General features: G+C 47.5%; 4 protein-coding genes across 6 annotated transcripts; 2 read left to right on the forward strand and 2 right to left on the reverse strand.

The window, feature by feature from the left end:
- The first annotated feature begins 4,830 nt into the window (after positions 1-4,830).
- On the forward strand, positions 4,831-6,834 carry LOC120694890 (probable lysophospholipase BODYGUARD 4). Its single transcript, XM_039978204.1, has 2 exons — positions 4,831-5,883; positions 5,960-6,834. The coding sequence occupies exons 1-2, from the start codon at positions 4,981-4,983 to the stop codon at positions 6,530-6,532; spliced, it is 1,476 nt and encodes a 491-aa protein (XP_039834138.1). The 5' UTR covers positions 4,831-4,980; the 3' UTR covers positions 6,533-6,834.
- A 38-nt stretch (positions 6,835-6,872) lies between these two features.
- On the reverse strand, positions 6,873-8,251 carry LOC120694891. Its single transcript, XM_039978205.1, has one exon. The coding sequence runs from the start codon at positions 8,045-8,047 to the stop codon at positions 6,902-6,904; it is 1,146 nt and encodes a 381-aa protein (XP_039834139.1). The 5' UTR covers positions 8,048-8,251; the 3' UTR covers positions 6,873-6,901.
- A 673-nt stretch (positions 8,252-8,924) lies between these two features.
- Positions 8,925-15,055, reverse strand: LOC120694892 (kinesin-like protein KIN-7J). The gene is made up of 13 exons (XM_039978206.1): positions 14,831-15,055; positions 14,625-14,714; positions 14,440-14,540; positions 14,188-14,301; positions 13,974-14,055; positions 13,774-13,841; positions 13,613-13,678; positions 13,374-13,498; positions 12,873-13,206; positions 12,615-12,731; positions 11,641-12,531; positions 9,582-9,880; positions 8,925-9,457 (listed from the first exon to the last, which is right to left on the reverse strand). The coding sequence occupies exons 1-13, from the start codon at positions 15,000-15,002 to the stop codon at positions 9,145-9,147; spliced, it is 2,772 nt and encodes a 923-aa protein (XP_039834140.1). The 5' UTR covers positions 15,003-15,055; the 3' UTR covers positions 8,925-9,144.
- Positions 15,056-22,194: 7,139 nt separating this feature from the next.
- Positions 22,195-27,178, forward strand: LOC120694893. Of its 3 annotated transcripts, none has more exons than XM_039978209.1 (6): positions 22,195-22,669; positions 22,971-23,098; positions 24,514-25,221; positions 25,333-25,386; positions 25,505-25,689; positions 25,798-26,104. In XM_039978209.1, the coding sequence occupies exons 3-6, from the start codon at positions 24,552-24,554 to the stop codon at positions 25,843-25,845; spliced, it is 957 nt and encodes a 318-aa protein (XP_039834143.1). In that variant the 5' UTR covers positions 22,195-22,669; positions 22,971-23,098; positions 24,514-24,551; the 3' UTR covers positions 25,846-26,104. The 3 variants fall into 3 exon arrangements, with proteins under 3 accessions (XP_039834143.1, XP_039834141.1, XP_039834142.1); XM_039978207.1 differs by lacking the exon at positions 25,798-26,104 and adding an exon at positions 26,725-27,178 and having other exon boundaries at positions 22,199-22,669; XM_039978208.1 differs by lacking the exon at positions 25,798-26,104 and adding an exon at positions 26,725-27,178 and having other exon boundaries at positions 22,199-22,669; positions 22,982-23,098.
- The last annotated feature ends 763 nt before the right edge of the window (positions 27,179-27,941 follow it).

Consider the following 27,941-nt stretch of genomic DNA (forward strand, 5'->3'; position numbering starts at 1 on the left):
GGCTCCCATTGAATGGACTGGAGCATCTCGAGGAGACTAGCAAAAATCCTAGTCAAATTTAGAGATTAAGAGGTTATCTAAAAATAAAAAACATCCTAAACTGAGAGGCAAACATGCACTCTCTAAAACTAGACTCTCCATATGCTAAAATGCTAGTGGACCCCATGTGTCATACTCATTTCTATCTTCTTCATCCTTTTCCCCCACTTCTTGCTCACGCAGCCTCCTCTAGCAGCCTCGGCAGTGCGCTCTCCGCAACGGCATCGAGCGCCAGCTCCCTGCACCGCTCCTCGGCGACGACGACCTCCTCGCCCTAGCCGCGGCCTCCGCTGTGGTCGGCGAGGGCGGGCGAGCGGCAACGGCGAGACGGCGGGGTGGGCACGGGACAGCGAGGAAGGGCGGGCGGCGACAGCGGGACGGCGGGTGGACGCAGGACGGCGAGGAAGGACGGGCGGCAATCGTGAGACAGCGGTGACGAAGCTCGACAGCGGCACGCGACGGCGTAACGGCAGGGTGGCGACAGCGCTCGATGGTGGGGCAGCACGGGAGAGCGAGCCGCGAGACTTGCGCGGGACGTGGGAGGAGGGAGATGGCCAACGGACAGTCTCGGTTCTTTTGCCCAGCGAGCAGAGCAGGATAGCTAGATAAGCAAAATACAGAGTTTGTGGGATCTGATTTTTTATGTTTCTTTTTTTTTATCAAACTCATCAGAGATACTGAGTCTGTTGGAGTCGCACTGATATTATGATTGCATATATTTAATACTTCCTCCGTCTAAAAAGAATGTAAATCTCGCTTCCCGAGAAGTCAAACAATTTAAAGTTTGACCAAATTTGTATAAACTAGTATTAATATTTATGTTACAGCATAAGTATTTTTAGATTAATCATGTAATATATTTCTATACTGCATCTATTCGGAGATACAAATGTTAGTAATTTTTTGTATAAATTTGATCAAAATCTATTATATTATTAAAGGAGTGTTAAAAGAAGCCACCACGTTCGCCGAGAGGGTCTAGAAATTCCCACATTAATCTAAAAAAGAGAAGAATTTGCACCGTTGGATTTTATGAAGATCTAACGGTTCAAACTAACTCAAGAGTTCATATCAAATACGATTAATAAATAACTAATTTCGGATTTAAAAAATTAAGGAAAATTAAGACATGGCAAAGAGTCCATGCTGAATACTATTAGTAAATAGTTTAATTCGGAATTAAAAAAATAAGGAAATTAGGGCTTAATCAAAGAGTCCATGTTGAATACAATTACTAAATAGGAAAATTCTGAATTATCAAATTAAAAAAATAGCATTACCACTAGATAAAAATTAATATTAGCTGAATAGCTAAATTTAAAATTAAAAGTATAAATTCTATTATATTATTAAGGGAGTGTTAAAACAAGCCACCACGTTCGTCGAGAGGGTCTAGAAATTCCTACGTTATTCTATGACTGTCCAACTGTTGTCAGTTGACTAATTTTTTAGCATGTCATATTGTTAGTACCTGTTAAAAGTTTTGCAAACGGATTATGCGTTCTGTACGATTGAAGAAGAGGGGGGGCATGGGTAATACGTGAGCTTGATGGAAAAACATATATTTTAGAATTAATCTGGACTGTTAATACCTCTTTGCAAAGAGATAATGTTGACTTGAATTCCTAGCAACTACTGGTAGCTAGCAGCACGGTGGTCGCAGGCAACAGGCTGGCAGAGGGAGCCTCCGACGCGATGTGCCCCCGGTGTCGTGGCACTGCCCTGACGTGAAGGGATGTCGAAGATGGATGTACGGACGATTTCGTGATGATGATGGAGTACAGAAACACGATGAGATGTCAAATACGATTAATAAATAGCTAATTTCGAATTTAAAAAATTTTAAAAAAAGACATGACAAAGAGTACATACCAAATACGATTAGTAAATATAGCTTAATTTGGAATTAAAAAAAAGAAAATTAGGACTTAACCAAAGAGTCCATGTTGAATACAATTACTAAATAGGCAAATTCGGAGTTATAAAATTAAAAAAATTAGCATTGGCACACGACAAAAAAATTATTATTAGCCAAATAGCTAAATTAAAAATTAAAAGTATAAAAAAATTGACATCAAATATGATTAATAAATAGATAAATGCAAGAACTAGAATAAAAAATTATTGTTGATGTGTGTAGTGATTATGAATCATATTAAGAAGAAAAATAGCTAAATAAATAGTATCAAATGCAATAATAAAAATCCAAATTTGAGTTTCATGGCAAATAAAGTTAATAAATACTCCAAATTAACGAAGATCTAAATAGTTTTTGTGTATAGGATTTACACCATTCGATTTAATGAAGATCTAGCGATCTAAATTGGACAAAAGAGTCCATGTCCAATTTAATGAGATGCAATATTTTAAACTACCAAAAAGTGTCTGTATCCAATTAAAGTTAAATACAGGGTCCGCATGACATAAAAACTCATGTTACCATCTATGTCTCGCATTAACCTTTTTTAAAGATGCAAAAAAAAATGGCAGCAGCATAAGCGTGACAACACGACCATAGTTGTATTGTATTGGTACTATTGAAATAGATAATTGCTTCGAAAAATCTTTGGAACGCCCTGCACTACGACGCGACCATAGTCTTTGTCCGAGATTCCGAATCACAACTTTTTGAGTCTCAAGAACGTCCTGCAGTACATGCAGTTGCATGAAGCACACTGGATTCTACTCAAAATCATTGCCGAACTCAATCAATCCATTTCTTCTTGAGCAACCAAACGTCAAGATAGGGACGAAAAAATAATGATGATGCGCATAGTTTCACATATTGCAATCTATTGCAAGACCATTGGTACCTTATGATTGTAAGTGTGGGCCAATGAATACGCAGACGAATTAATGTGAGAGAAATATCCGCTAAAGAACCAATGCTTTCTCCAAACAAGAATTATCATCATAAATATTGTATATTCTTGAACAACTTTAGTTATACAAACTAATTTGATGGTGGTCAACAAAGAATTATGATTATATGGGCATATAAATAGTTCCATACAAATAATAATCACTGGAATAAAGGGTAAAACACCGAAACCTACAAATAAATGTGACTATTATTAGCTCAATCTAAATAGATGCATGGGAAAAATCAGGGAGTTAGTCATGTGAGGAATCAAATAGCATAGATAATTATTAACATTATTATCCCCATCTAATCTTCTATAAGTACACACTAGGCATGGAACACAAATGTGATCGATACCTCTAAAGAAGTATAGAGAAAGAGAAGAGAAAAAGATAAAGAAGCACCAAGATTGAACGGGTAAGGAAAGTCGAAAAAAGAGAATAGAAAAAGAAGGCAGGAAAAATGAGAAAATGAGGGCAAAAGAATAGGACAAAAGTGAATTTATTGGTTTAGTCTATAAATAATATCATTAGAATGAGAAAAATATTAAATTATAGCCATGTCATGTTGGACATTTGACATCTTTCATATATTCATGAAAAAATAGAAGAAGCGCGAACGGTTTTCAAAACAGCTCTATATCCATAAAAAAGCTGCTCCATCAAAGAAGCCACCACTGAAATTATTTTAGCCACAGATATAGGCCTGAAGCCCTGCTAATCTATCTCAAAGTTGATTGCCTACAGTACAAAATCAAATGATTCAAACAAATGTACGTTGTCGATGCTCCTCTTCGCTCAGAAAAAAAACCCTGAGGCACAATACTAAACAGGAAACTTCTCCATTAGATGCATCGGATGCGATACACACTAATCGATTTCAAATATACCGAGGAACAAAATAGAAGACAGAAATCAATAAAAATTGCTAGAGAAAATGAAAAATATAGAAAAGAGTTAGAAACAACAACAAAGATATATATGGAACTATCTATCACCGAGATGACAAAACTCTAAAGTAGACCAATATATGTAGTCATATGGGCTAAAAACAAATAAATTGTGCAGTAACCAAAGTGGGAAAAATAATAATAGGTTCGGTTAAATAAAAAATTTAAAACATATATGCATTAACATAGCACACATATATATAAGTTTTGCATAACATTTATTTACCAAAGCCAGCAGGAGGCCTCAACTTAATTTTTAACATAACTTTTTTTTGTCTAATCCATGATCATTTTTATTTCGCTCCGATGATGAGTCAGGTCTAGATCTGCTAGATGCTACTTAAGTGCTCTAACAACTATACTAGATATATTTTCGCTAAATATTAATCAAAATATTGCAAGATACAAATCGAACTCCAACATCTAAATTACAGATTGTTGGCAAACATAACTATCAAATACATATAAATATATTTCATAATTATAAAAAACTTTATATGAATACAATTATGTACAATTTGCTCCGTATTCAAGGTGATCCAAAATTGAATTCAATCCTCAAATTTAGATTTTGCAGGTTTAAGTACTAAAATATGCAACTATAATATAGAATAAAGTAACATAAAAAGTGATGATTGATATGAACTCATGTGCATAGAAAGCTGCAAGTAGTATAATATTCAACAAGAGCAAACGAGAGGTAAATAAATTACAAAATACATCTCTTCTATCAATGTAAATATTTTTAAAGAATTAAATAAAAAACTAGCTACCTGCGCTATTAGCGCGGGCCACCTTGCTAGTTAAAATTATTTGACTCCTCAAGAAACGAGATTTACATTCTTTCTGGGATAGAGGGAGCCATTCCAATCTGTTTTTTTTTCCACACTCGACGAGCGAGACAGATGGATGGTGACCCGACCCGACACGGTACCTAAACACGAGAATCACAGGAGTAGAGGAGAAGAGAAGGTACGCGGACCCCGCTCGACCAACGCTGGGCCCCGGGCTGCCGCACACCGACGGCGCGACGTGGAGCGACGGCCAACACAGGCGCGCACGGTCTTCCAGCCTCACCCACACCACTCGCATCGCATCGCACCCAATCCGCTGTGCTCCACAACCATCCATGGCAACAACGTTAGCGAGCCCCCGGCGGTGGTCCACATGGGCCGCCGGCGTGGCGTCCTCGGCGCTCGCCGGCGCCGTGTTCGCGGTCCTGGACGTCGCCGACGTGGTCCTGTGCCTCGTGTACGCCCTCCTCGACGGCATCCTGGAGGAGAGCCCCGTGCGCTGCTACTGCCACAGGAGGAGCCACGGCGGCGGCGACGAGGAGGAGGAGGTTTCCGACACGCTGTACGCTCGGAGGAGCGCCATCAGGGGCGCGCTGCTGGGGCTGCTGGGGCTCGTCGTCAGGAGGAGTTCTAGAGCGCCGCCGCCGGACAACAAGCAGCTGGTGGCGGGGCCGTGCCGGCAGTGGCGCAGCCCCCGGTGGTCGGACTGCGGGTGCAAGTCGTGCGTCGCGTGGCGGGGCAGCAGCAGTCAAGGCGGCGGCCGGCAGCGCCGCCTGCACGTCGTCGTCAAGGAGCCGGAGCCGGCAGCTGGAACAAGAAGCAGCTGCAGAGATGATGATGATGGTACGACGACGACCGAGAATAATACTGCCATCTTCGTGCACGGCTTCGCGTCGTCGTCTTCCTTGTGGGCCGAGACGGTGTTCCGCGAATCCTCCTCCAGCAATATCCTGAGCAGCAGCAGGTTGGTGGCGGTGGATCTCCTTGGCTTCGGGCAGAGCCCCAAGCCGGGCAACTGCATGTACACACTCAAAGACCACGTGGAGGCGATCGAGACAAGCCTCCTTGAGTTGGATGATGATGAGCCGCAGCAGAAGCAGAATAGCCGCCGCCTGATGACGATGATGAGCTCCTCCTCCTCCTTCCACCTGGTCGCCCACTCCATGGGCTGCATCATCGCCCTCGCGCTGGCTGCCAAGCACCCAACCCGAGTCAAATCCATCACATTGCTCGCACCGGTAAGTAGCTAGCTAGCTCTGAATTGACCCTTAATTTGCTTGCCTTATTACTATTATCTATATGCATGTATTGCAGCCGTACTTCCTGGCGTGCGATGGGCAGCAGGCGAGCCAGGTGGCGCTGAGAAGGCTGGCCGAGAAGAAGCTGTGGCCGCCATTGCTGTTGGGCTCGGCGGTGATGTCGTGGTACGAGCACGTCGGGAGGACGGTCTGCTTGCTCGTGTGCAGGAACCACCGGCTGTGGGAGTGCCTCATCGGCCTCCTCACTAAGAGGGATGATGTGGATTTCCGGGTGCGGGATCTGACGAGGCACACCCACCACTCGGCGTGGCACACCATGCACAACGTCATCTGCGGGGCCGCGATGCTGCAGGACAGCAACCTGGAGGCCGTCGAGGCGGCCGGCATCCCAGTGATGGTGATCCACGGCCTCAGGGACCCTGTGGTTCCCGTCCAGTGCAGCCGCCATCTCAAAGCTAAGCTCCCTCACGCGGAGCTCCGACTCATGCCCGGGTGTGACCACGCCACCGTGCTCTCGGGGAGGGAAAGGGAATTCGCCGAGGAGCTCACGGCCTTCTGGTCTGGTCATCAGCAGGATCGATATGATGATGATGTATCTGTATATCGAGGATACATAGATGATAGGTAAGGTGCAAACCAACCTATCCGTGGAAACTATGCAAACATTACCGGATCAACATCCAAGAGAAGGGCGCATGGGGAGTGGGAGGGGGAATTTGTAAAAGTGTGATTACCTAATCCAAAGACGAACGGTTAATTGTAAAATTACCCCCCTTCCTCGTGCCCCTTGAATGTTGATCCGGTGGTCCAGATTGAAGTTTGCATATAGTTTTTACGGAGAGGTTGATTTGCACCTGATATGTTCATAGATGATATGCTGATCGATCAATCGATTTTACTTACTATGATGACTACTAATAACTACTAGTATGTAGTTTGTTAGCACTACAATACAGCCGAGACTCGACTCGACTTGACTATCGATTATTCTATATGGTTACATCCAGAATGCTGCGTGAGAAAACATGGGGGTATTCTTGGACACCTGATATGATCTAGTGGCATGTCGAGCTACCTTACACCGCAGCTCTCCCTTGTGATTGTGGCGACGATCATGATCATACTTGAGGCTCAACACGGTGACATGCAGCACGGAACCACGTTTGAAATCCTCAGCACGCAGGACGTTCTCGACGAGGGCGAATCTGCTGTTGCCCATGTAGGTTAGAGAAATTTCCGTGCCCCTCAACAAGGGCCAGTACTTTGGGTCCTCCTCCTTGCGCCGGAACAGCTTCTCCGTGAGCACCATGCACTCCGGCGGCCGGGCAGTGCTGCTGCTGCGGGACGCAACTGGGCAGTAGCAAATGTATCCATAGTCCAGGTCGGCGTCGAAGTAGGCTTGGCCTCTGAAGGGCAGCACCCAATCCCCAAGGTCCTTCCACAAGCTAAGCCACTGCTGGTGTCCAGGGAGTGGGTGCTGGATCCTGTGGTCTGTGGACATGAAGATGGTGCGCCCGTCCGGGTGCAGCGCGTAGGCGACGATGTTTATTCCGTCGTACGGGGGCGGCAGCAGCGAGGGCACCGTTCTCCAGCACCACTCCATGTCGGGATCCCATGGCTGAGGCGGATCCGGAACGGCGGCCCACGACAGGGCCTGCAGCGACGAGTGCGACTCAGACTCAGGGAGGGGAACCGATGTTGTCAAGGCGTACAGCGTGTCGCCGACAGCCATGGCGTCGCTCAAGCAATGGAGCATGGGCGGGACGCGCGGGCCGACGGTGAGCGCGGATGTCATGGTGTCGTAGACCAATGTCGGGGGTGGGGCGGGTTGGTGGAGACGAAGATGCTGGTGCCCACGGCGGCGAACTCCATGGGGCCACGCGCTAGTGGCGAAGCTATCCGGACGGCTGCTGGCTCTGGGAGTTTGTGCACTCGTCTTCGTGAACCACCAGCAGTGGCGAAGCTTGTGAATGCTGTATCCGCCATTCCAGTCATCCAGCGCCAGATACAGGTGCTGCTTCACCCGTTGTCCGCAGCAGCTACACACCATCCCGCAGTCGTCGTCGTCGTTGTTGGACCGCCGCCGCCGCCGCTTAGATGACGAAGAGGACAAGGACCATCCATCCTCCAATTTTCCAGCCATAGCGGCGTCTCCCAAGTCCCAAGCAGGAAAGAAAAAAGTGGTTTTGGATCCTGTCCACTCGATCCTTCCTCTGCTTCCGTCAATCGATTATTAGCTAGGGAGGATCTCTGCAGATCTAGGATGCTCCATTGAGTATTCTGAACATCAAGTACTGTAGGTCTGCGCAAGCGGTCGGGGATTGAGATTGATTGATTTATAAAGCGAGCTGAGGAGTCCGCGTCATAATAATCGATCGATTGGATTCTGGTCGTTTTCGTACCTGACAATGGCGACTTCGCCGCTGAATCGGACAAATCACCGCGGCGGCAACCTTCCCCGGACGGCGGCGGCGCGGCGCGAGCGAAGGGAGGCGGCGCGGTGGGGAGGCCGGGAGGGGAGACGCGGAGCGACGAGGCCGGTGGCGGAGGGCGGCGCGTCGGCGAGCTCTCCGTACTATTTTTTTTTCTTTTTTTTTCAGAAAAAATTTTATTCGAGGTTTTTTATTTTGGTTGTCAAAAATTTTCTCTGCAAATTTTTTCAATGTATTTTGTAAAACTTTGTCTTTCAAATTTTTCTCATCATTTTTTCCTATCTCGCCAATTTTTTTCTTGAAAAAAATTTATGTCTCCCAAAATTTTTCTTCGAAGGTTTTCCTATCTCTTCAAAAAAATCCCTTGAAAAGTTTTTTGATCTTTTTATCAGTAAACGACAAAAAAATTACTAAAAACGAAAAAAAAAGAGAAACAGTCGGGAGATCGATTATAGGGAACCTCTCCCTATGGTCGACCGTAAACTAGCGTGCCCCGTCATAACCGAAGCTTTTCGAGTGATTTTGCTCACAGGTTAGCATGATGCGCCTCTTGCAAGTACAGCAGAAGAAGAGGCAACGAACCAGGCAAACAAAAAAAAAGGCTTGCTTTCGTAGAATTAGTCAGCAAAAGTCAGGTAAATTAGATGTACACTGATGGAAAATTTCAGAACAGCGATATATATACATCACGCCAGCTTAGCTGTAAAGGGCATCAGTGAAAATCAATGCTGGGATGAGTTCATTCATCTCCTGATATGCATGCAGACATCGAGTCATCATTACCATTGCAGCACTGCTCAGTTAGGACTTAGGAGCGTGCACCAACCCAGCTGAAAGATCTCCGGTCAGATCGTGGATTCAGTGTGAAGCTCAACCCAAACATCTCCTTGATGACCTGCCCCTTCTCCAGATGATCTACCAGCTTCGCGACAAGACCTGCGCTTTCCCTCACATGTTCCATGTCAGTCTGTGTCCAGATGCGCCGTGATAGCTGCAGCCTTCGCTGTTTCGAATTCAGATCAATCCCCCACTTGGTGTAAAGGCTCTCTCTTTCTAGAAGGTGGAGCTTTTTTAGCATTTGCCTGTAGAGCATGTCTCTTTCATGCCGAAGATTTCTTAGGCTGCCAACATTAACATGGACGCACGCAATTCATTTTATACACAAAAAATAAAGGAGCTAAAATCTGTTGATTTCAGTAATTTAAGGAATACTACATAGAAATTAACTATGAAAGAGCGAGTTACCTTGATGCAACCGTAGCACTAGCCTCAAACCCAGGTCTGAAAGAACCTTTAATGAAGGACAATCTTCTATGCTCCACTTCCAAGTAGATACTATCTGCGTTATCGCCCTTGAAGAGGAGGAAGAAATATGTCCTGTGCACTATAGAGACATTGCATTCATGCCATAACTCAATGATTTCCTTCTGTTTTTTCTCAAAATTAATAGGCCACCGTGAAGGAGAGTCAACAGTGCTCGCCGATACATCGGTGCCAACATCTTCGGCGTTTTTCATGTCCAAAAAATCTTCAGTAATGGTATACTGCTTGAACAATTATATACAGACATCAGAATTCAGACTGATGAAGTAAAAAGGCTGGGATATTAGGAAGAAATTTGCATTATATGTACACATATACAGCTCTAAGTAGTCATTTTCTTGTGCTGATTTCCATTCAAGTAACTGAACCTGATGCTTTTTTCCTATTTCCAGTAAGTAGCATTTATATATTGGGAAAAGTCCATTTTTGGACCTTGAACTATCATGATCGTCCGATTTTGGACCCTAAACTACGAAACCGGACATCCCACACCCTTGAACTAACCAAACCGTGCAAAATACACCCTCGAGCTAAAACCAGACCGGTATTGCTATGACGTGGGAGCGGTTTTGTGACATGGCTGCCAGCCTGGCCACTCTCTCTCCCCACGTCTCTTTCTCTCTCTCTCCTCCCTGCTTCTCCTCCGCCGGCGAGCGGCCGTCCCTGCGCCAGTATCCGCGCGCCGTGGTCGAGCTCGCCACGCCCGCACTCGCGCCCGTGGCCGCCGGGGGCCGCGGCGGTGCATCGGGCGGGGTCGGGGGCGTGGCGCGGCGCCCCTCCCCTGCTTCGCCTCCGCCGGCGAGCGCCCCTCCCCTGCTTCCCTCCGCGCGCGCGAGGCGGAGGAGCGGCGGGGCGAGGGCGGGCGAGAGGGCGGTGGCGCGGGCGGGCAGGCTGACGGGACGGCGGAGCATCCTCCCCGCTCCTCTCTCCCACTCCCTGCGGCGCGGCGCGGCGCAGCGGGCAGGCGGACGGGGCGGCGCGGTGCACGGCCGGCGCGGGCGGGCAGCCGGCGCAGGCGAGCTGCCGTCACGGCGGGCCACCGGAGCGGCGCGAGCTCGAGCTCGGCTCGTGGCGGAGGAGCTCGGCTCGCGCGCGGGCGGAGCGTCGCGGGCGGGGCGAGGGAGGGCGGGCGGAGCGACGCGGACGCTCCTCCCTGCTCCCTCCTTGCGCGCGAGGCGGAGGAGCGGCGGGGCGAGGGCGGGCCACTGCCGATTCCAAGCTCGCCGGGGAGGAGGAGGCCCGCCGCCGATTGGAAGCTCGCCGGGGAGGAGGCCCGCCGCCGATTCGAAGCTCGCCGGGGAGCTCGCCCGCCCGCGGGCCGCAGAGGCACGGAGGAGGCCCCCCACCCCCGCCCGCGCCGCGCTCCGCCGTCCGCGCTCGCCGCCGAGGGAGCAGGGGAGGGTCGCCGCCCGGCGCCCGCGCACGGAGGAGGATGGGGAGCAGAGGGGCCACCGCCGGAGCTCGGGAGGGAGGCGGCACAGGGGAGGGGGAAGGAGGCCGCCGTGCCTGGCCCTCGCCGGCCCGGCCGCCGCGCAGCTCCGCAGGCCCGGGGCAAGCGGGAGCGCAGGGGAGGACGCGGCGGCGACGAGGCGGCGGCGGCGGCGGCGGCGAGGCAGCGGCAGGCGCATGCGAATGGGTGACGCGGCAGGTGCTTGGCCCACCTGTCTGTGAGAGAAAGAGAGAGGAGAGGTGCCACGTTGGATGGGTGACGTGGACAAAACCGGATGACGTGGACCAAAACCGGGTCGTTTCGGTTCGAGGGGGTAATCTGCACGGTTTTGAAGAGTTGAGGGTGTAGGATGTCCGGTTTTGTAGTTCCGGGTTGAAAATCGGACTAACGTGATAGTTCAGGGTTGAAAAATAGACTTTTCCCTTATATATTTATCGGTCGTGTAACGAAAAATTATAGGTTTTAGACTGACAAGGTCTCACGAGCAGAGAGCCTATGGAGAGACCATTGCTATAAAGAAACTACTTGTACCTGATTCCCCTCAAGTTGGGATGTACGGCACTCCTGTATCTTCTCTTTCACTTCTGGGATGCAGCTGATGTCATTGATGGAGCCTTCCTCTTCGTCATTGCAAGTATTCTTGTCTACAACTGTGCCAGATGTAACTCTTCCAGAGGCCACAGAACAGTCTGATGAAAGATCACTTGGGCGGCAGTCACCGTTTTCAGGATACAAGCTCCTCCTAACCTTCTCTGGCCTTATAGGAGCATATTTGAAAACGTCACCTGGTGTTGTTATTTTCATATCCATTGAATCATCAAACCAACTATTTGGAATGACCATGAAACTAGCTCTGCAACTTTTACTTCTAGTCAGTACACTATCCCTGGAGCTTATAACACACCTCTTCAGGGCCAAAGATTCGTCATTGTTAGGTTTTTCAGTATCAGAAGATGGGTCAGAATCACATGTATAGAGTTTGATGGCACTGTCTGTTGTGTCTATCATGCTTTCACCATGCTTCCCTTCATCAATGTTTGTGCCATCATGATCAGCAGGAAAGAATGCCTGACTCCTGAGCTCATCTGTCTCAATGTACTGGACTTCCTTGCAATGCTCCTCAGTTAGCTCAGATGAAGGCATGATGTTTGCTTGATATATTTCTATGCCATCAGAAATATGGCCTCTTGGTTGATGCAAGTTAGGCACTGAATGTTCATCCATTGCTTGTTGACGTGGCTCTGTTGTTCCTTTGGGGATCTCTGGGTCATGATGATGATCGTTACAAACATGTGACGCATCAAGTGCTTTTGAGCCAATATCGTCTTGATCTTCATAGATTGCATCACAAGTATCAGAAGAAGAAAGCAAGTCTTCAGACACATTCCGTGGAAGGGAGTCTGAAGACCGGTTATGTTCATCCTGTCAGAAGTTGGATAGTTAGCTGGGCATTAAGAAGATAATTGCATGATCTTTAGAAGGAGTCCAGCAATAAGAATCAATACCCATCGCATTGTTGTGCGGTCACTGATATATCCATCACTTGCAACCCTGCGAAAATTGTCAAGTTGAGATTGAACGGTGTCTCGTTGCTCCATCAATTCCTTCAACTGTTCTTCCAGCTTAACATCCATAATAATTATGTTTTTCAGATCACAGAAAAATATAAAATGTTGAAAATGCACAAAGAATATATATATATAGCAATACGATGGTCATAGATGACTAAATTAAAGCAAAGGACTCACTAAGAGTAACAGTACCTGTTTAATCAGTTCATCCTTCTCTCTCAAAATCTCAGCGTGAGTGCTGCAAGAGACTGATCCAGGTAATTTCAGCTCGTTCTCTAACCTCGCAAGTTCTCTCTGGAGATGCTTCACCAATACCTTGTCTGACATCACCACGTTAACTTGTGCATTAGTAACTACATTTTTTGCACAGTTTGCGAACAAAAGTGTGTTCCTAGATTGCTCGATGTGACATTGTGCTGGGCTCATCGTGCAGATAATAGCAGTTCTTGCGTTGCCGCCCAAAGATGACTGTAGGATTCGAGTGAGCTTTGAATCTCTGTAAGGTATATGGCCATTTCCCCCCTTGCTGCAGCAGGCGTGAGTTGTCCAAATTCAGATATCCCGCATCGACAAAGTTTAAAGGGCGTTTAAATCAAGAGAATTTGCAAGCAAAATTCTACAAGTAAATTAATTTGATGGAAGTGGAGTGTTTCTCCAATGCCAAAGATAGATGACAAGATCAGTTGAACGGACCTGAGTTGCCGAATGACCTTTCCAAGTGTAAGCAGACTTCTATTAATATGGCTGCCCTCCTTTAGCCTCATACCAGCTGATTGCGTCTGAGAGGCGCGCTCACTTCCGGCTAAATCAACAAAATTCTGCCCAGAAGAAATTTGAAAGAGTCAAAGGATATAGTGTGCATGCATGGAACAATGCATGTAATGCTTGAAATGAGACAACAGATAAAACACAGCTAGCAGAGATTTCCCTACCACACAAGCCATAAGGGTGCTTGAGTTGCCTCGTCCCATGAACTGCTTTGCCGAACTCTCGATGGTCTGCAGTGTACATACATATACAAGTCTAGGCTAAGAAGAAAAAGTAATTCTTTGCGAAAGATTTGCACGTCATTCAGTATTGCAAAAGTGCCAACCAGTCTGAGTATCTGATGAGATCTGGAGCTTGTTTCATTCAAAGCAGTTTCCCCAATCTGTCTTTGAGCTGTGGCCAGATGCAAACCAAAGGATTAGCGTATTATTACTAGAAGAAGCACAAACCAATACTAGTAGGTGGCTTCTTCTTTCTTGCAAACAAAAAAGAAAAAAAAAACAAAATTCAGTTTTCCATATATACCTTCACACACTGCAAGGAGCTCCAAGAGATGACCTTTGTCCCTAAGAGTTTCCTCCGTGAGTTTCTCTACCACAGTTCCTTTCTGATGGAATAAAAATGGCAATGCCGCATGTATAAACAAGAACCGTATATATGATTATATATACGGCAAATAAAGGAATGAGAGAGAAAAACAAATCTTATTGATTCCGATTGAGCATCAACAATTGTTGACCTCTGGATCATCAAGAAGCCTTAGTTGTGTTGCGTCGGGGCTCAAGAGATCCCTCACTGCTTCATTGTATATCTCCATCGCTGAAAATTTCAAGACGAACTCCCTCTCGGGATGCTGCAGGCAAGCAGGCCGGCGGTGTCAAAAGTAAAGGTGCAGTGTTGCATGAATTCAGACAAAATCTGAATATCTGATGAATGGACAGCTCTGCAGCTAGCTAGCTAGCTACTATCACCCAATGCAATGCAATGCAACCTTGTCAATGTAGTCGTAGATGTCTGACATGCTATGCTCCGTGATGCCGACCATGGTGTACGTCTTCCCACTGCTCGTCTGACCATACGCAAATATGCTTGCTGCAAACACAGAGTAGGTAAAAATTTGCATTCCTTGCTATTACTTGAATAAATATACACAGGAGAGGGTGCGGGCGTACATACAGTTGATGCCGGTGAGCACCGATAGGGCCACCTGCTTGGCCCCTTCTTCGTACACCTGCCGCGTGTTGCACTCCGGGTTGAACACCCTGTCTGAAATCCGATGATTGAGCAACAATTCAGGCTGCTAGCTAGTAGCTAGGAGCCAGGAGCCAGGAGCCAGAGGGAGGAGGCCGGGGTCCGGCCGGGTGGTCGATGGATCGACGTACCGTAGGTGTAGGTGGCGGGGAACATGGCGCGCTCGGGGATGTTGCCGCGGAACATGAGCGTGGTCGGACCGGCGCACTCCCAGTCGGAGCCGTCGCCGCGCTCCGCCTCCCGGGCGTTCACCGGCCGCAGCCGCACCGACACCAGGATCCGCTCCTCCCCCGCCGCCGCCATTGCTGCGTTCCTTCACGCGGCGCGCGCGGGGCCAAAAGCGGCGCGCCGACGCGACGGTCAGCACCGCATGTCCCCGGCCTATGTGCGGCGACGCTGTGGCGGTGGCCGAATATGCATTGCTTGCGTTCATGGACGGTGGGAAGAGCTGGCGGTGCGGTGCGAGGACATGCATGCAACCGCTAAATATAACCGTGTCCTGTCTGTGGTGGCCTAGCTAGCTTTTGAAATCAAAATAGGAGTGCTATTGCCTAAAAAGGAAGATGCGCAGGTGCTTGGGGATTTCAGGCCCATAACCTTAACCCACTCCATTGCCAAACTGATCTCTAAGATCCTAGCTACCAGACTGTCGGGAGAACTTAATACTCTCATCTCCAGATCTCAGAGCGCTTTCATCAAGAGAAGGAGCATCCAGGATAACTTTATTTACACACAAAATTTAATCAGGGATCTGCAGAGAAGAAAGCAGCCGAGTTTGTTCTTGAAATTAGATATTGCAAAAGCTTTTGATAGTGTAAGGTGGGACTTTATTTTGGAAGTGCTTGAAAAGTTGGGGTTTCAGTCAAAGTGGCGAGCTTGGATTTCAGCACTTTTGGGGGTCGAGCTCCACAGCTGTACTACTGAATGGCGTCAAAGGCAAATGGTTCAAACATTACACGGGTTTACGGCAAGGAGATCCTTTATCTCCTTTATTGTTCATCATAGCCATGGAGCCTTTACAGAGAATGTTCGACCGGGCCGCCAGGGATGGTCTCTTGACGCATATGGGGGGGCGTGTAATAAAGCTGAGGGCAAGTCTTTACGCAGATGCTGCTGCAGTGTTTTTGAATCCGCTTAAGCATGAGGTGCAGGTGGTGGCGACTATTCTGCACATGTTTGGCCAAGCTTCAGGGTTGCATATCAACCTTAGCAAATGCGCTGTCTACCCAATACACTGTGACAATGTAAACATGGAAGAAGTGATGGAAGGTTTTCCTTGCCCGGTCAAGGATTTCCCATGCTCTTACCTTGGGTTGCCGTTGCACACAAGACAACTACGACGGGTTGACATCCAACCTATTATTGACAAAGTGGCCAACAGATTGCCAGCTTGGAGGGGCAGTTTTTTGAACAAAGCTGCACGCTTGAAATTGGTGAACACTGTTCTCTCCTCCATTCCGGTGTACTTCCTCACGGTCTTCAATCCGAAGAAGTGGGCTGTTCAAAAAATTGACAAGATCAGGCGGGCATTCTTGTGGAATGGATCTTCAGAAGCAAGGGGTTCACAATGTTTAGTTGCGTGGGACAAAATTAAAAGGCCGAAGCTCCGAGGGGGCATGGGAATACTGGACTTGGAGAAATTCAGTAGAGCTTTGCGCCTCCGTTGGCTGTGGTACAGGTGGGAAGACCCTGATCGACCTTGGGTGGGTTCAGAGGTTCCATGTTCTGAAGTCGACAAACAACTTTTCAGATGTTCCACTGTGGTAACCTTGGGGGATGGCAGAACAGCTTTGTTTTGGGAGTCTGCTTGGTCAGATGGTGTAGCTCCTAGGGATTTTGCACCACATCTTTACAAGTTGGCTTGGCGTAAAGGGCTTACAGTAAGAGAAGAGGTGGAATATCTGTAACATCCCAAAATTCGCTAAGTTAAATCGTAAGCTAATTAGTTTCAAAATCGAGTTTCCGTCGTTGAGCTCAAGTTTTCCCCTAAAACCCTAACCCTAATATTTCGGGAACTTTCCCTGTTCTGCCCGATCTCCCGATTCTCGAAAGACCCGACCCCGTCACCCGAATCCATCACCCTGTTCGCCCTTGACCCGCGCACGCACCCGGCCGCGCGCCGCGGATCCGGCGCGAATCTCTCTCCCTCTCTCTTTTTCTCTCTCCTCTCCTTTTCTTTTTTTTTTCTTTTCTCCTCCCATTTTCCTTTTTCCTTTTCTTCTTTTCTTTTCTTTTCCTCTCTCCCCCCTCTCCTCTCTCCTTCCCCGCGCGCTCGGCCCTCCCCTTCTCTCTCTGCTCCCGAGCACCGCCCGACCCGGCTTTTCCCCCTCCTACTCCGCTCGGCCGCGCGCACGCCGCCTGCCCAGCCCGCACACACGCCCACGCGTGCGCACGCCTGCGCACGCCACGCCGCGGCGCCCCGAGTCGTGCGCGCGCCCACGCCACGCCACGGCCGCCTGGCCGCGCTCGCGCGCGCAGCACCACGCCGCCCGGTCCCGCTCGCTCAACACCCCTCGTGCACCGCCCCGTCGCTCGCCTCTGCCCGCTGAGCCGACGACGCGTCACGTCGCCGGCCGCGTCACTGACCCGCACGCACGCGCCGTCGCCCTGGGCGCACAGCGCCGGCGACCTCGGCACAGCGCCGCCTGCGACGGTCGCCGCCTGACCTCGCCGTACGCACCCCGCCCGCCGTTGACGTCCGCACAGCGCCGAGCCGGCCCCCACCGCCATTAACTCGGCCGCCGACCTCCGCCCGCGTCCCGCCAAGCCGGCACCGCCTTGCTCGCCTATAAAGAGCCCCCCCCCCCCCGAGCTCCACAGCCACCGCCGCACAGCTTCCTCCCGAGCCCCAGCACCCCACTGCCACCTCCACCACCTCCAGCCTCCCTCTCCCAGCTTGCAGCGCCGCTGCTCGCCTTTGCAGCCGCCGGCCACCGCGGAGCTCCCCTCTCCACTGCCCCTCGGCCCGAATCGAGGTAGGATTGGGCACCACCGAGGCCCACTGGTGCTCCTCCCCCTCCTCTCGACCGCCGCCGCCCCTCTGGAATACCAGTCCAGGGCCACCATCGCCCGCCGCCGCCGGCCGCTGTGGCCAGGCCATCTCGGGCCGCCTCGGGCCGAGCTGCGGCCGGGGATCGACCCCGCAGGGCCCCCTCTCTCTTTCCCTCACCCCGGAGCCGCCCCGAGGCCCTGGCCGCCGGAATCGGCGCCGCCGACGAGCGCCGCCCCCTCCCCTGTTTTCCAGAGCGAGGGGAGGAATAGAACAGGGCATTTTGCCCATAACCCCCTGGCCTTTCCTCTAAATACTCAAGAACCCTCCCACCTTTTAACATGTTTACAAATAAAACCCTTCTCTTTAATATATTTCGAAATAAACCCTCCACCCATATAAACATAATTACAAATAAACCCCTGACTCTTTTAGAATAACCCAAATAATTTTTGAAATACAAACCAAGCCCCTGCCTTCTTGAATTTAATTATAATTAGGCCCCTGGACCCTGATTTAACCCCTAACCCTTTATGTAACCTATCATTTCATGCACCAAACAAACTCTGATCGGCCCGAAAATTTACCACGCCTCTCATAACCTAGTTTTGACCATGCCATTAGGAATCCACCCAAAAATATTACTCCGGACCCCATATCTTATTTACTTCCGAATCGAGCTCAACAATAAAACTTTTTGTTCTTTGTTCTGATTGCGTGTTTGTTTGTTCGTATCGTAGACCACGGTGTGAACGAAGGAGAGCCCGTTGACGAGCAGTACTGCGAGCCGGTGAACGAGGACCCGTTCCGCGACCCCGAGCCCGAAGGACAGGACATCCCAGAAGGCTTTGAAGACGGCAAGTTCAATCCCGCCCTTTGATGCATGTTTCAGTCCTAGTTTTATAAACATAACCCAATGGCCTGCTTTATAAAATTGCATATGTTTTGCTTGCATGAAAACACGGTTGGATAGCCACCCCTTGATTTGTGATGACCATTCCTTGACCACCTAGATTAATGTCTGATTTTGCTTTGACGTTAATCGATATTAGAACGCTTAGGACTTTTCTCATAATACGGTTTATTTTATAAAGAAAATGTGTGCGTATGTGGGATGGGATAAATGTGGTGTTTTTGTAAAGAAAGTTTAGACGGGATGGATGGCATTTCTACGGATTTGCCTTTTGGTGTGCTCGTGCCGTTGTGGCAGGGCAAGGAAGGGAGATATCCATCTTGTCACCCCTAAGGACCGAGTTGGTGTTACATCTCACCTAACTCCACTATCGTGCAAACCACTCGACCGTTGAATGGGCAATGGCTTAGCATAAACCCCACTAGTTGATGTGATAGCCATCAGGAGGGCTGAGAGCAACGGGTGACCAAGGAAAATGGATATGTTCAGTGTGACTTATACCCTGGTCGTACCTCAGAGATAGGTCGACGACCCCTTGGTGAATTCCGTGATGGCGAATCAGGTCTAGCTAAGGTGGGTAATGGCTATGTCGGGATCTACACCGACACTTCGGTGCTCGTGTTGTGGTAACCGCTTGTGGGTAAAGTTGCACACCTCTGCAGAGTTAAGAATCTATTCGAATAGTCCGTGCCCACGGTACTGGGCGAGTTACGGTGTGGTCTCACTACTAGTGTTTACCCTGGGTTGGGCTAGCGTGAGTTGTTTTGGATTTGTGTCCGGCAGTTGTGCCGTGTGCTACGACGGACGGGGAGTCCGGTAGCAGTTTAAAACTTAAACCCCGTGTTATTCATTACAAAAACTGTTTTCTGAAATGTTTTTGGTTAAACGAACCCCTGCATAAAATTTAGCTTTCCGCAAAATTAAAGCCATAACCTTATCCTTGTTTTACCTGCGCATGTTATTCTGATATAACCCCCTCCGTGGGTGTGGTTGAACTTGCTGAGTACGTTTGTAATCACCCCATTCTTACTTTTTACAGAAAAAGACCCAGACTTCGTACCAGACGACGCCGAGTAGGGTTATCGTTCTACACCCAACCTTGCCTGTGGAACCGGCCCTGTTCGAGATGTTTTCGCTGACGCAGTACTCTGAGCTCGAGCTAGACCCCATGTGGGTTGCGGTCTGGTGTTATGTCGTAGCTTGGTTACTTTTTATTATCATCTGTATCGAGTGTCCTCCTCAGAGGTTTGTATGGTAATGAACCATCTGATGTAATAAATGTGGCATCAGCCTCCTGGGACTGATGTTTGTATCACATTTAAGTTCTCTCTTATGAGGAGACGCTTCAATATCAGACTTGGACTCGAGGGCTATGGCGCATGTCAACTGCAGATGAAATGGCAGAATTTGTTTTGCTGTGGGAGAAGGTGCAGGAGGTTTTCTTTTCTGATGAACCTGACAGGATCATTTGGAAATGGACAAAAAATGGTTTATACTCTTCCAAATCGGCTTACGAAATTCAGTTCGTTGGTTCTTACTGCACTTTCAATAGCTTCGCACTCTGGAAAGCAAAGGCTGAAGGCAAGCATCGTTTTTTTGGCTGGCTATTCTTGCAAGAGAAGATACAAACAGCAGATAATTTGTTGCTGAAAGGAATAGAGTGTGATCCGGTATGTTGTCTTTGTGATCAGGACTTTGAAACGGCTGTGCATCTTTGCTTGCAGTGTTGTTTTGCTCAGGAGATATGGGTTTTGGTCAGAACTTGGACGGAAGGGCTCATCAATGTGCCACTACCAGGAGTTCAAGTTGAGGAATGGTGGAACTCCTCGCTGCAAGCCTCAAGCACAGAGAACAGGAGCAAGGTCGCTGCAATTTTGCTTTACACGGTTTGGAATGTGTGGAACGAACGGAACAGGAGAATTTTCCAAGGGATCTCACAGCCACCTATCAGAGTTCTGAGTTTGATCAAGGAAGAAATGAAAATCAGACAACAAGCGTGTGAGGGTCGGGTGCTTACCTAGTTTATACATGTTGCTAGTTTCTAAGAGATTGAGTCACCTTTTTATTTATGTAATCACAACCTTTGTAAGTACTTGCATTCTCCTTCTTCTTATATGATCTGGCAGTGCTCCTGCCCTTAACTTAAAAAAAATAAAATAAAAATAAAAATAGGATGACAGGCTAAATCAGCAATGCCTCCAGCCAGCAGCTGCATGCGGTGTACTACTACAACAAGTTGGATTGCCTGCTTCATAAGCAATTTTTCCCCTTCTGCACCGAATTTGACTAACATCCAGATAACCCTTGACCAGTTCTTTCGAGAAATACAATTGAATTTCCAACAAGGATGAGTGCAAATAAATATCCCAACTATGGTTCTTCCGTCGTCCAAAAACATAAGGCGTGTCTTAAAATATGAAAACCTTCAATACCAATTTTTTGACCTACAATCTTACAAAAAAAAAATAGTTTGAAAGCCAGAGCGGATCCAGAAACTGAACATAAGTGGGGAGGGGGGACTTATCTTTTCTTTCTTCCTCCACCTCCTTCGCTTTCTCTTTTACCTCCTCCTCCCTTTCATCATACCAGATCACCATGTTTGTAATACTATCCAAAACGGCGTGGGATCCTGAGTCGTCTTAGTTTTTTTTGAGTAAAATATACCGTCGGTCCTGAACTTGGCTCAGGGTGTCATTCCGGTCTCTAAACTTTCAAAATGCATATTCGGATCCTCAAACTTGCTCATAGCATTACATAAAGTCCAAATTATTATTTTTTAGCTATAAAGTGGAAGTGTTTCAACTTATGTCGAGTTTACATATGGGTCCAAATTTTATTTTTAAAATTTTCTGGTCAACTCTTATATTTTCTATTTTTTTCCCAAAATTGTATCTCAAAACGTTATGCTAGATATTTTTTCCAATATTCCCTTCTCCAAAATTTATCTTTTTATTTTCAATTCTTTTTTACAAAATTGATCATATGAGTTTCTTGTTTTACAAAAATTTTATGCAGATCTTTTGTATTTAAAAATATTTGTACAAGCAAATTGGTATGAGTTATTTTTGTACGTATATAATTTTTATTTAAACATATTAAATAACTTTCAATTTATCTTAAACAACTATGATTTGTACCTAGATCTGATCATGGGCCACCTAACTCGACGAACCCAATCCAACCCACTTGGAAAAACACGACCAGACCTGTCGAATGTATGGGCCGAGCTTAGGCCAAATTTTTTTACCCCAAACCAAAAATCCAATCCAATCTGACCCAATCCGAAAATTATACATGAAAAAATGGGGTTCCCCTAGCTAAAAAATCCAACCCGCTGATTTCTTTTAACCTGACCCGAACACGACCCGATGGATGATCGGGTCTGTTTGGAGCCTACGTGATATAATTAGCAAGTTTATAAATTTTAATGTGCATTTTGAAAGTTTGGAGACCGGAACAACACTCTTTGCCAAATTTGTGGACCGCCAGTTCATTTTGCTTTTTCCGCGCCACTAGGTTTTGGCGCTGCTGGCTATTTTGCCGCGCGCGCCCCACCACACAGACACAGGCCTAGGCGCTACTCCTACTGCCCGCCTGCCGCGCGCGTGACCGAAAACGGCGCTAAGAAAAGGGGGAAAAAGCCGCACCGGCCACCGCCAGTCGCCGCCCTAATCCCGCCGCGCGCCGCCACCCCCAAATCCCGCGCCGGCGCCCTCCCAAGTCGAGCCATCCGTGGCGCTGCCTCCAACCCGCCATCCATGACGCTGGCTCCCGTATGTGCTTCCTGCCGGAGCTGGAGGAGCCCGTGAGTCCTAGTGAGGGTACTCCAGGTACCACGAGCCCGACCCTTGCGCCTTCGCGTCGCCGCCCGTCCCCTTCGACTCCCGCGGCCCCCTACTGGTGCTGGCCTGCTCTGGCCTCTGGGGGGGCGCGCGCCTCCCGCCGGCTGCCGGCGCCCCCAGCCCCGCACCGGCCTGCACCCGCGGCCTCCCGCCCGGCCGCCCCGACGCGAGCGGCAGGGACCACTCTCGGGTTCCAGCCCCAGCAGGCAGCATCCATTGCCCAATTGTAATTCCCTCTGCTGTGCACTGCTTTCTCTCTCATTCCATTTCACTTTTGAATTCAGACATTGTGTGATTAATTGGTGCATCCATTTGTATTTTTGCTGTGTGTTACCAGAAAGTTTAGCTCTCTATTAAGTGACTAATCGTATATATTCATGTTCCGAACTAATTTGTTGATTTGCACGCATCATGGGACTTTTTTTTAATTATGTTATTGTAAATTTGGTTGTCATACACCGTATTGTTATTGAAGTGCTATTAGATTATACCGGATTGCGCTTTATTATTTTTCTTTTTTTTGCCAGGCCTACCCTAGTTTCAAATCCTGGTCCGCCACTACCCGTGACCCCAGAGCCAGAGGAGCCCGTGACGCCGACCCCTGGAGGAGCCTGCCCGACACCCCCCTGCGCTGCCTGCTTTGAATCCAACTGAGGTAATAAAGCCTTCCACGTTTCCTCCAAATGCCGTGCACTGCCTTTCAAGTTTGAGGATGTTGGTTGCTTATTGTGGGTTGTTGTGGTCGAAACGTATTGGACCATTTGATGTGGTAGAACCATGTATTGCTAGTCGTATCGATCTGGTGACTATACATACTAGTGTTGCTCTACTCTTGAAATTGCTGTATCCAATATACATATCTCATATCTGTGATGTTGTAAGAGTTGTATTTCAATTATCGTCACACTTAATGACCCACTGTAATAACTGTGTGAACTCACAGTGTTTATTCTTTTACCCAAAACAATGCAACAGATAACGTGCGATAACTATTATTCACTTTGAATCACATTACTAGTTATGTCACACTGCACTGGAACGATACGATTTGTAGGTTGTACTGCGCTGCAACCATTGTTTCTTATTTGAATACACAATGTGTTGTAGCCAGTATGAGATACTTAATAACTGTATTTTTTTTCCATATTTGAAACACTGAGATAGGGCGTTCCTTTTTTATGCGTGCTATGACATTGACTATAACAAAATTAACTGTGCATTTTTATCTTTGATTTTTCTTGGCTGAAAATTGGAATGACCATGTCTTACTGTCTTAGATAACCTTAAAACTTTTGTATGTTCGTGTCTTAGAATTTTTGTATGTTCGAGTCTTACACTCATGGTTCCGCTAGGCGCTAGGCGGATTCTAGGCGCTGACCCTCAGCCTAGCGCCTAGGCGGGATTAATCGCGCCTAGGCGTTGCTAGGCGTTGCTAGGCGTTCTATATCCATTCATATTTTACCTACAAAAGTCTATTAGAAAAGAAAAAACAGGACACATGTGGGCCAAATATTACATAAAAGGCCCATAAAACAGCCCAAGCCCAATTTGTACAGCAACCTTATCTCTAAGGGACCTCATCCCAACCCTATCCCTTCCACCGCATGGTGATTTCCCGACCGCGCCGGTCGCGGTCCCCGTCCCAGCCTCCTCCGCGCCGGTCGCCACCTCCGCCACCCCTGTCCCTGCTTCTCCGCGCCGGTCGCCACCTCCGCCCGCCTAGATGGGCGACTACCCCCATAGGCGAGGCGACGGGCTTCGCCCAGCGCGTAGTTGCGCCTAATCGCCGGCTAATCGACGCCTAGCGGAACAGGGCTTACACTGCATGCTGCAAGGGCACTTGGATTTGCTCAAAATGTCAATTAGCACCCTGTGCATGTACTTATTTTTCCTCGTACGTTGGCCAGATCCAATTGTTTCCACGATCGGCCAAACCTACCCTTTGTTTGAGTCCACATAATGCTGCCAGAGTTATACTTTTACTCTTACCTAAACACATGCTAACATGTTGCTTACTGTGTCTTTTCGTTTGTGGATTGGCTGGGACATTTTGGTCTGGGGTTTGTGCAGAATTAATATAGCTAGCTGGTGAGGTTCTGGATCTAGTAATGGCGGAAAGCACTCATGGTAGTGGTCGCCATGTGTTTGGGGACTTGACAAATGTCCTTTGCAAGCGACCAGCCCCATCAGACCTGGAGAATAGTATGGGTGGAATAAAGATTAGACGGATTGAAAAGGATGCTGGGACTTGGAAAGAGTTTGATGAATATGCAAAAAACAGTAGTAGAGGGAAAGGAATTGTATATGGGCATTTGTTTGATGGTGTTGCCAAAGAGAACTTCGAAAGGCCTTCTATTTTTCGGAACTCTAAGGTCCAGCACATGGCTGCTGAAGCAGCTGGGCTGTTATCCAAGGAGGACATTGACTTGCGGAACCGTCGTGCATCAATAGACCCATTTGATCTCAGTGATAAGGAGCAGGATTCTTCGCTGGAATCTGAAGGTGACTATGATGAAGATGATGATGGAATGGATGGTGAATTGCCAGGCCATTTTATCAGCTCAGAGCTAGCTAATAAAACAGCTGCTAATGACAGCGAGTGCCTGACTCAAGAGGAGATAGTTGGTTCATCAGGAAATCAGAAGCCTCTGTGTTCACTGGACTTTACTACAGGTGGTGACATGCCAAGTTCTAGTGCTCAGCACGCTTCAATGAGAACTAGTGGCTCAGAAGCAGCTGTCCCCACAAAATCTTGTGCTTGTTCGTTCTGTCTTAAGGGTATGTTCATGACTTAATCTGCATTTGTTCCTTTCTGATGTATTTGTTTATATCAACTTGATGGCATGTAAAAACATATACCTTACTTCTGTTCCCTTGCCCCCCAAATAGCTGCATCTATGTGGACAGATCTCCATTATCAGGATGCAAGAAGCCGACTTGCTGGTATGGCCGCAAACTCAACTCCTTTATCTTATTCATAAGAGAAAGGACAAGTACCTTCTGATTTTATGTGACTACCGATCATTATACTGATGCCAATTAATCTTTGCTGATTCCTTAGTATTGAAGAAAAGCATAAAGTTTGCTAGGTCGTTGGAGGCAAAAAGCAAAGGCAATGAATATGCTCCCAATGTAGCTGGCCACAAGTCAAAACAAGCTGTGGAGATGGAGTTTGAACTATCTCAACAACGGAGATCACTCTTTCTTTATACAGAGAATGCCCTTGTTCGCGAGTCAGCACAGCTTGTAAGTTGTTTTATCCATCTTTTACCCTTCTTACTAAAAAATTGTGTGGCTTGTGTATTGCCATAGATTTATGCCGGTAGTTATATGTGATTTTTTTTTGTGGCACAGTTTCTTCAGCGTAGATGCATCTGTTTGCACATAAGGTGGGAATACTAGTTCAATACTTGAAAATGAAAGTACCTATGTTGGTGGAATCTGTAGGGGTACTTAAAGAATTTAGTTCTTTTAGTAATCTTGTGTTATCTACTTCAGGGTTCTGTTGCCAAGCTCCTGTGCTTGTGAAATCATAATTGTTTTCTTTGTAAGTTGGGAAAGTGGTGTGGTGTGTGCTATGTGACCTTTTTTATCTGCTACGTTTGTTTTCTAAACTATAGTATTGGATAATAAATTACTTAACTATTGTTCCATCTTTCAATTGTCTGAGAACCTGGCCATAGTCTTTGAAATGGAGCTGTGTGAATGGTTAATATAGCCATTTTGCTTTTAAGAGCTTGCTTTGGTCCTATTTGGTTGCTCTATGTACATTTCTATAAAGACACATTTCCATTATGTAGTATACTGCTCCTATTTGGTTGCTCTATGCTATTACAATTCTATTCTGGGGTATACTGCTGGAGTTTGTGATGGTGGCTAATGTGATTGCATGTTTAGTATTAGTTAAGAGATTTTTTCCCCTTTCTTTTCTGGAAGTCTAGGTTTGAGCTTTCCATTGATTAGATTCCATAACTAGATGTTGGTGAAGGTGCTTACGCCGCCACTCTGGCAGCCCAATCAGCGATGCGTGGGCTTGGTTGCTTAGGCAGGTGCATGGATTACCTAATCGCACCCAAAAATCTATGACCAAATTGCCCACTGTGTAAGTTGTGCTACCCATGGTGCAATTTACTGTCCAAAAATTCTTGTAGTTGGAGATGTGCCAACAGGGTCTAGATTATGTTGCATCAGTACATTGCCTGTGACATGCTTATGTTACACCACTAACTTGCATTTTCAATTAGTGGCCGTGTCCTAAAAGTAAAATTTTCTTTTATTCAGCATTCAGCTTTTGTGAAGTTAAAGGAATTGAGAGAGAAGTGCAAGACAGATCTTGAGATGATAAGCAGTTCTTCATTGGGAAAATGAGCACTCCCATGTTGGCGCTGTGGTTGCTGAACTGGTTCCGGCTTGATATGTGCATTGACATAGGCTGTCAGCTTTAGGAATTGTGTTGGTTACCATCGCTTTGTGACTTTGGCTGTAGTGACTACTCCTATCATAAAGCATTGTTCCAGAATGTTTGTAGCTGATGTAAAATCTCCATGGTGAGGTAGGAACTGTATGTTTTGTCTCATAGAGACGTAGGCATCGACTTGATTCTGATGGTTGAGTGACGTTTTATACTGTTTGTGCACTGGAAAAGGCAAGGGCTTGTACCGTGCATTGCTCTGTACTGTACTCTGTGAGTACGTTACGTTTATTTAGGTTTCTCAGTAAATTCGACATCGCCAAATGTGTTGAGAGTTCCAGACTGCAGAGAGGATGAGGTGCCAATGTGTTGCTTTTGACCAGTCGTCGATCACTGTTCGAACTTGAAGGGTCGAGAACAAAACGGACACTACACGCGCACGCTATTAAGGTGCTTTGTACCAACAACGCGGATCACATGCCTTATCTGAATTCTGCATCGAACTATTTTACTGCTTTACTGTACTAGAGGTATGTTCATCAGGCAGAAACAGAACATTGATTCCATTCCACGTGGCACACAGGACAGCATAGGGTGTGAACGCAGCGTGGGGTTGCCGGTCGCGGACTTGCAATTGCAGGGCAGCCACCCACCGGCGAGATGGAGACCTCCATCTCCATCCCCATCTCCATGCCGCGCGGGCGTTGCTTTCAGGGAGCAGCCCGCCGCACCCCCTATCCTCCGGGCCCCGGGGTTTGGTCCAGCCCTTTGTCCTTGGCTCATCTCATTCCCTGCTTGGCTGGCTGGCGGTGTTCCGTGTCAAACTGCTGCTGCTATTGTCGGAGTAGTGCGCAGGTGTGGCATGAGTTTTTTATGCGCCTTGAGCTCTTGATTTTTTTCTTCTTGAGTTACGTTCAGCTCTTGATCATCATATGGATTCAAGGATGATGTGATGGAATATTTGGAATTTGTAGATGCTTTGCTTCATCAAAGAAAAAAAAAGAAAAGAATTTTGTGTCTGCCTTGTTTCTCATTTTAATCGACCAACCAATCAAGGTTTCGTTTCAAAAGCTTTCCACTGAAGCTG

This window comes from Panicum virgatum, chromosome 2K, assembly GCF_016808335.1.
Source record: "Panicum virgatum strain AP13 chromosome 2K, P.virgatum_v5, whole genome shotgun sequence".
NCBI lineage: Eukaryota > Viridiplantae > Streptophyta > Magnoliopsida > Poales > Poaceae > Panicum > Panicum virgatum.

Bases quoted from the DNA above. Each gene is read 5' to 3' on its own strand.
- LOC120694891 (XM_039978205.1), bottom strand. From the start codon at position 8,047: ATGGCTGGAAAATTGGAGGATGGATGGTCCTTGTCCTCTTCGTCATCT.
- LOC120694890 (XM_039978204.1), top strand. From the start codon at position 4,981: ATGGCAACAACGTTAGCGAGCCCCCGGCGGTGGTCCACATGGGCCGCC. The intron at 5,884-5,959 runs GTAAGTAGCTAG...CATGTATTGCAG, and splicing joins CCATCACATTGCTCGCACCG to CCGTACTTCCTGGCGTGCGA.
- LOC120694892 (XM_039978206.1), bottom strand. From the start codon at position 15,002: ATGGCGGCGGCGGGGGAGGAGCGGATCCTGGTGTCGGTGCGGCTGCGG. The intron at 13,679-13,773 runs GTTGGCACTTTT...TGTACACTGCAG, and splicing joins CTCATCAGATACTCAGACTG to ACCATCGAGAGTTCGGCAAA. The intron at 9,458-9,581 runs GTAACTCGCTCT...TAATGTTGGCAG, and splicing joins AGTGCTACGGTTGCATCAAG to CCTAAGAAATCTTCGGCATG.
- LOC120694893 (XM_039978207.1), top strand. From the start codon at position 24,552: ATGGCGGAAAGCACTCATGGTAGTGGTCGCCATGTGTTTGGGGACTTG. The intron at 25,387-25,504 runs GTATGGCCGCAA...CTGATTCCTTAG, and splicing joins TGCAAGAAGCCGACTTGCTG to TATTGAAGAAAAGCATAAAG. The intron at 25,690-26,724 runs GTAAGTTGTTTT...TCTTTTATTCAG, and splicing joins TTCGCGAGTCAGCACAGCTT to CATTCAGCTTTTGTGAAGTT.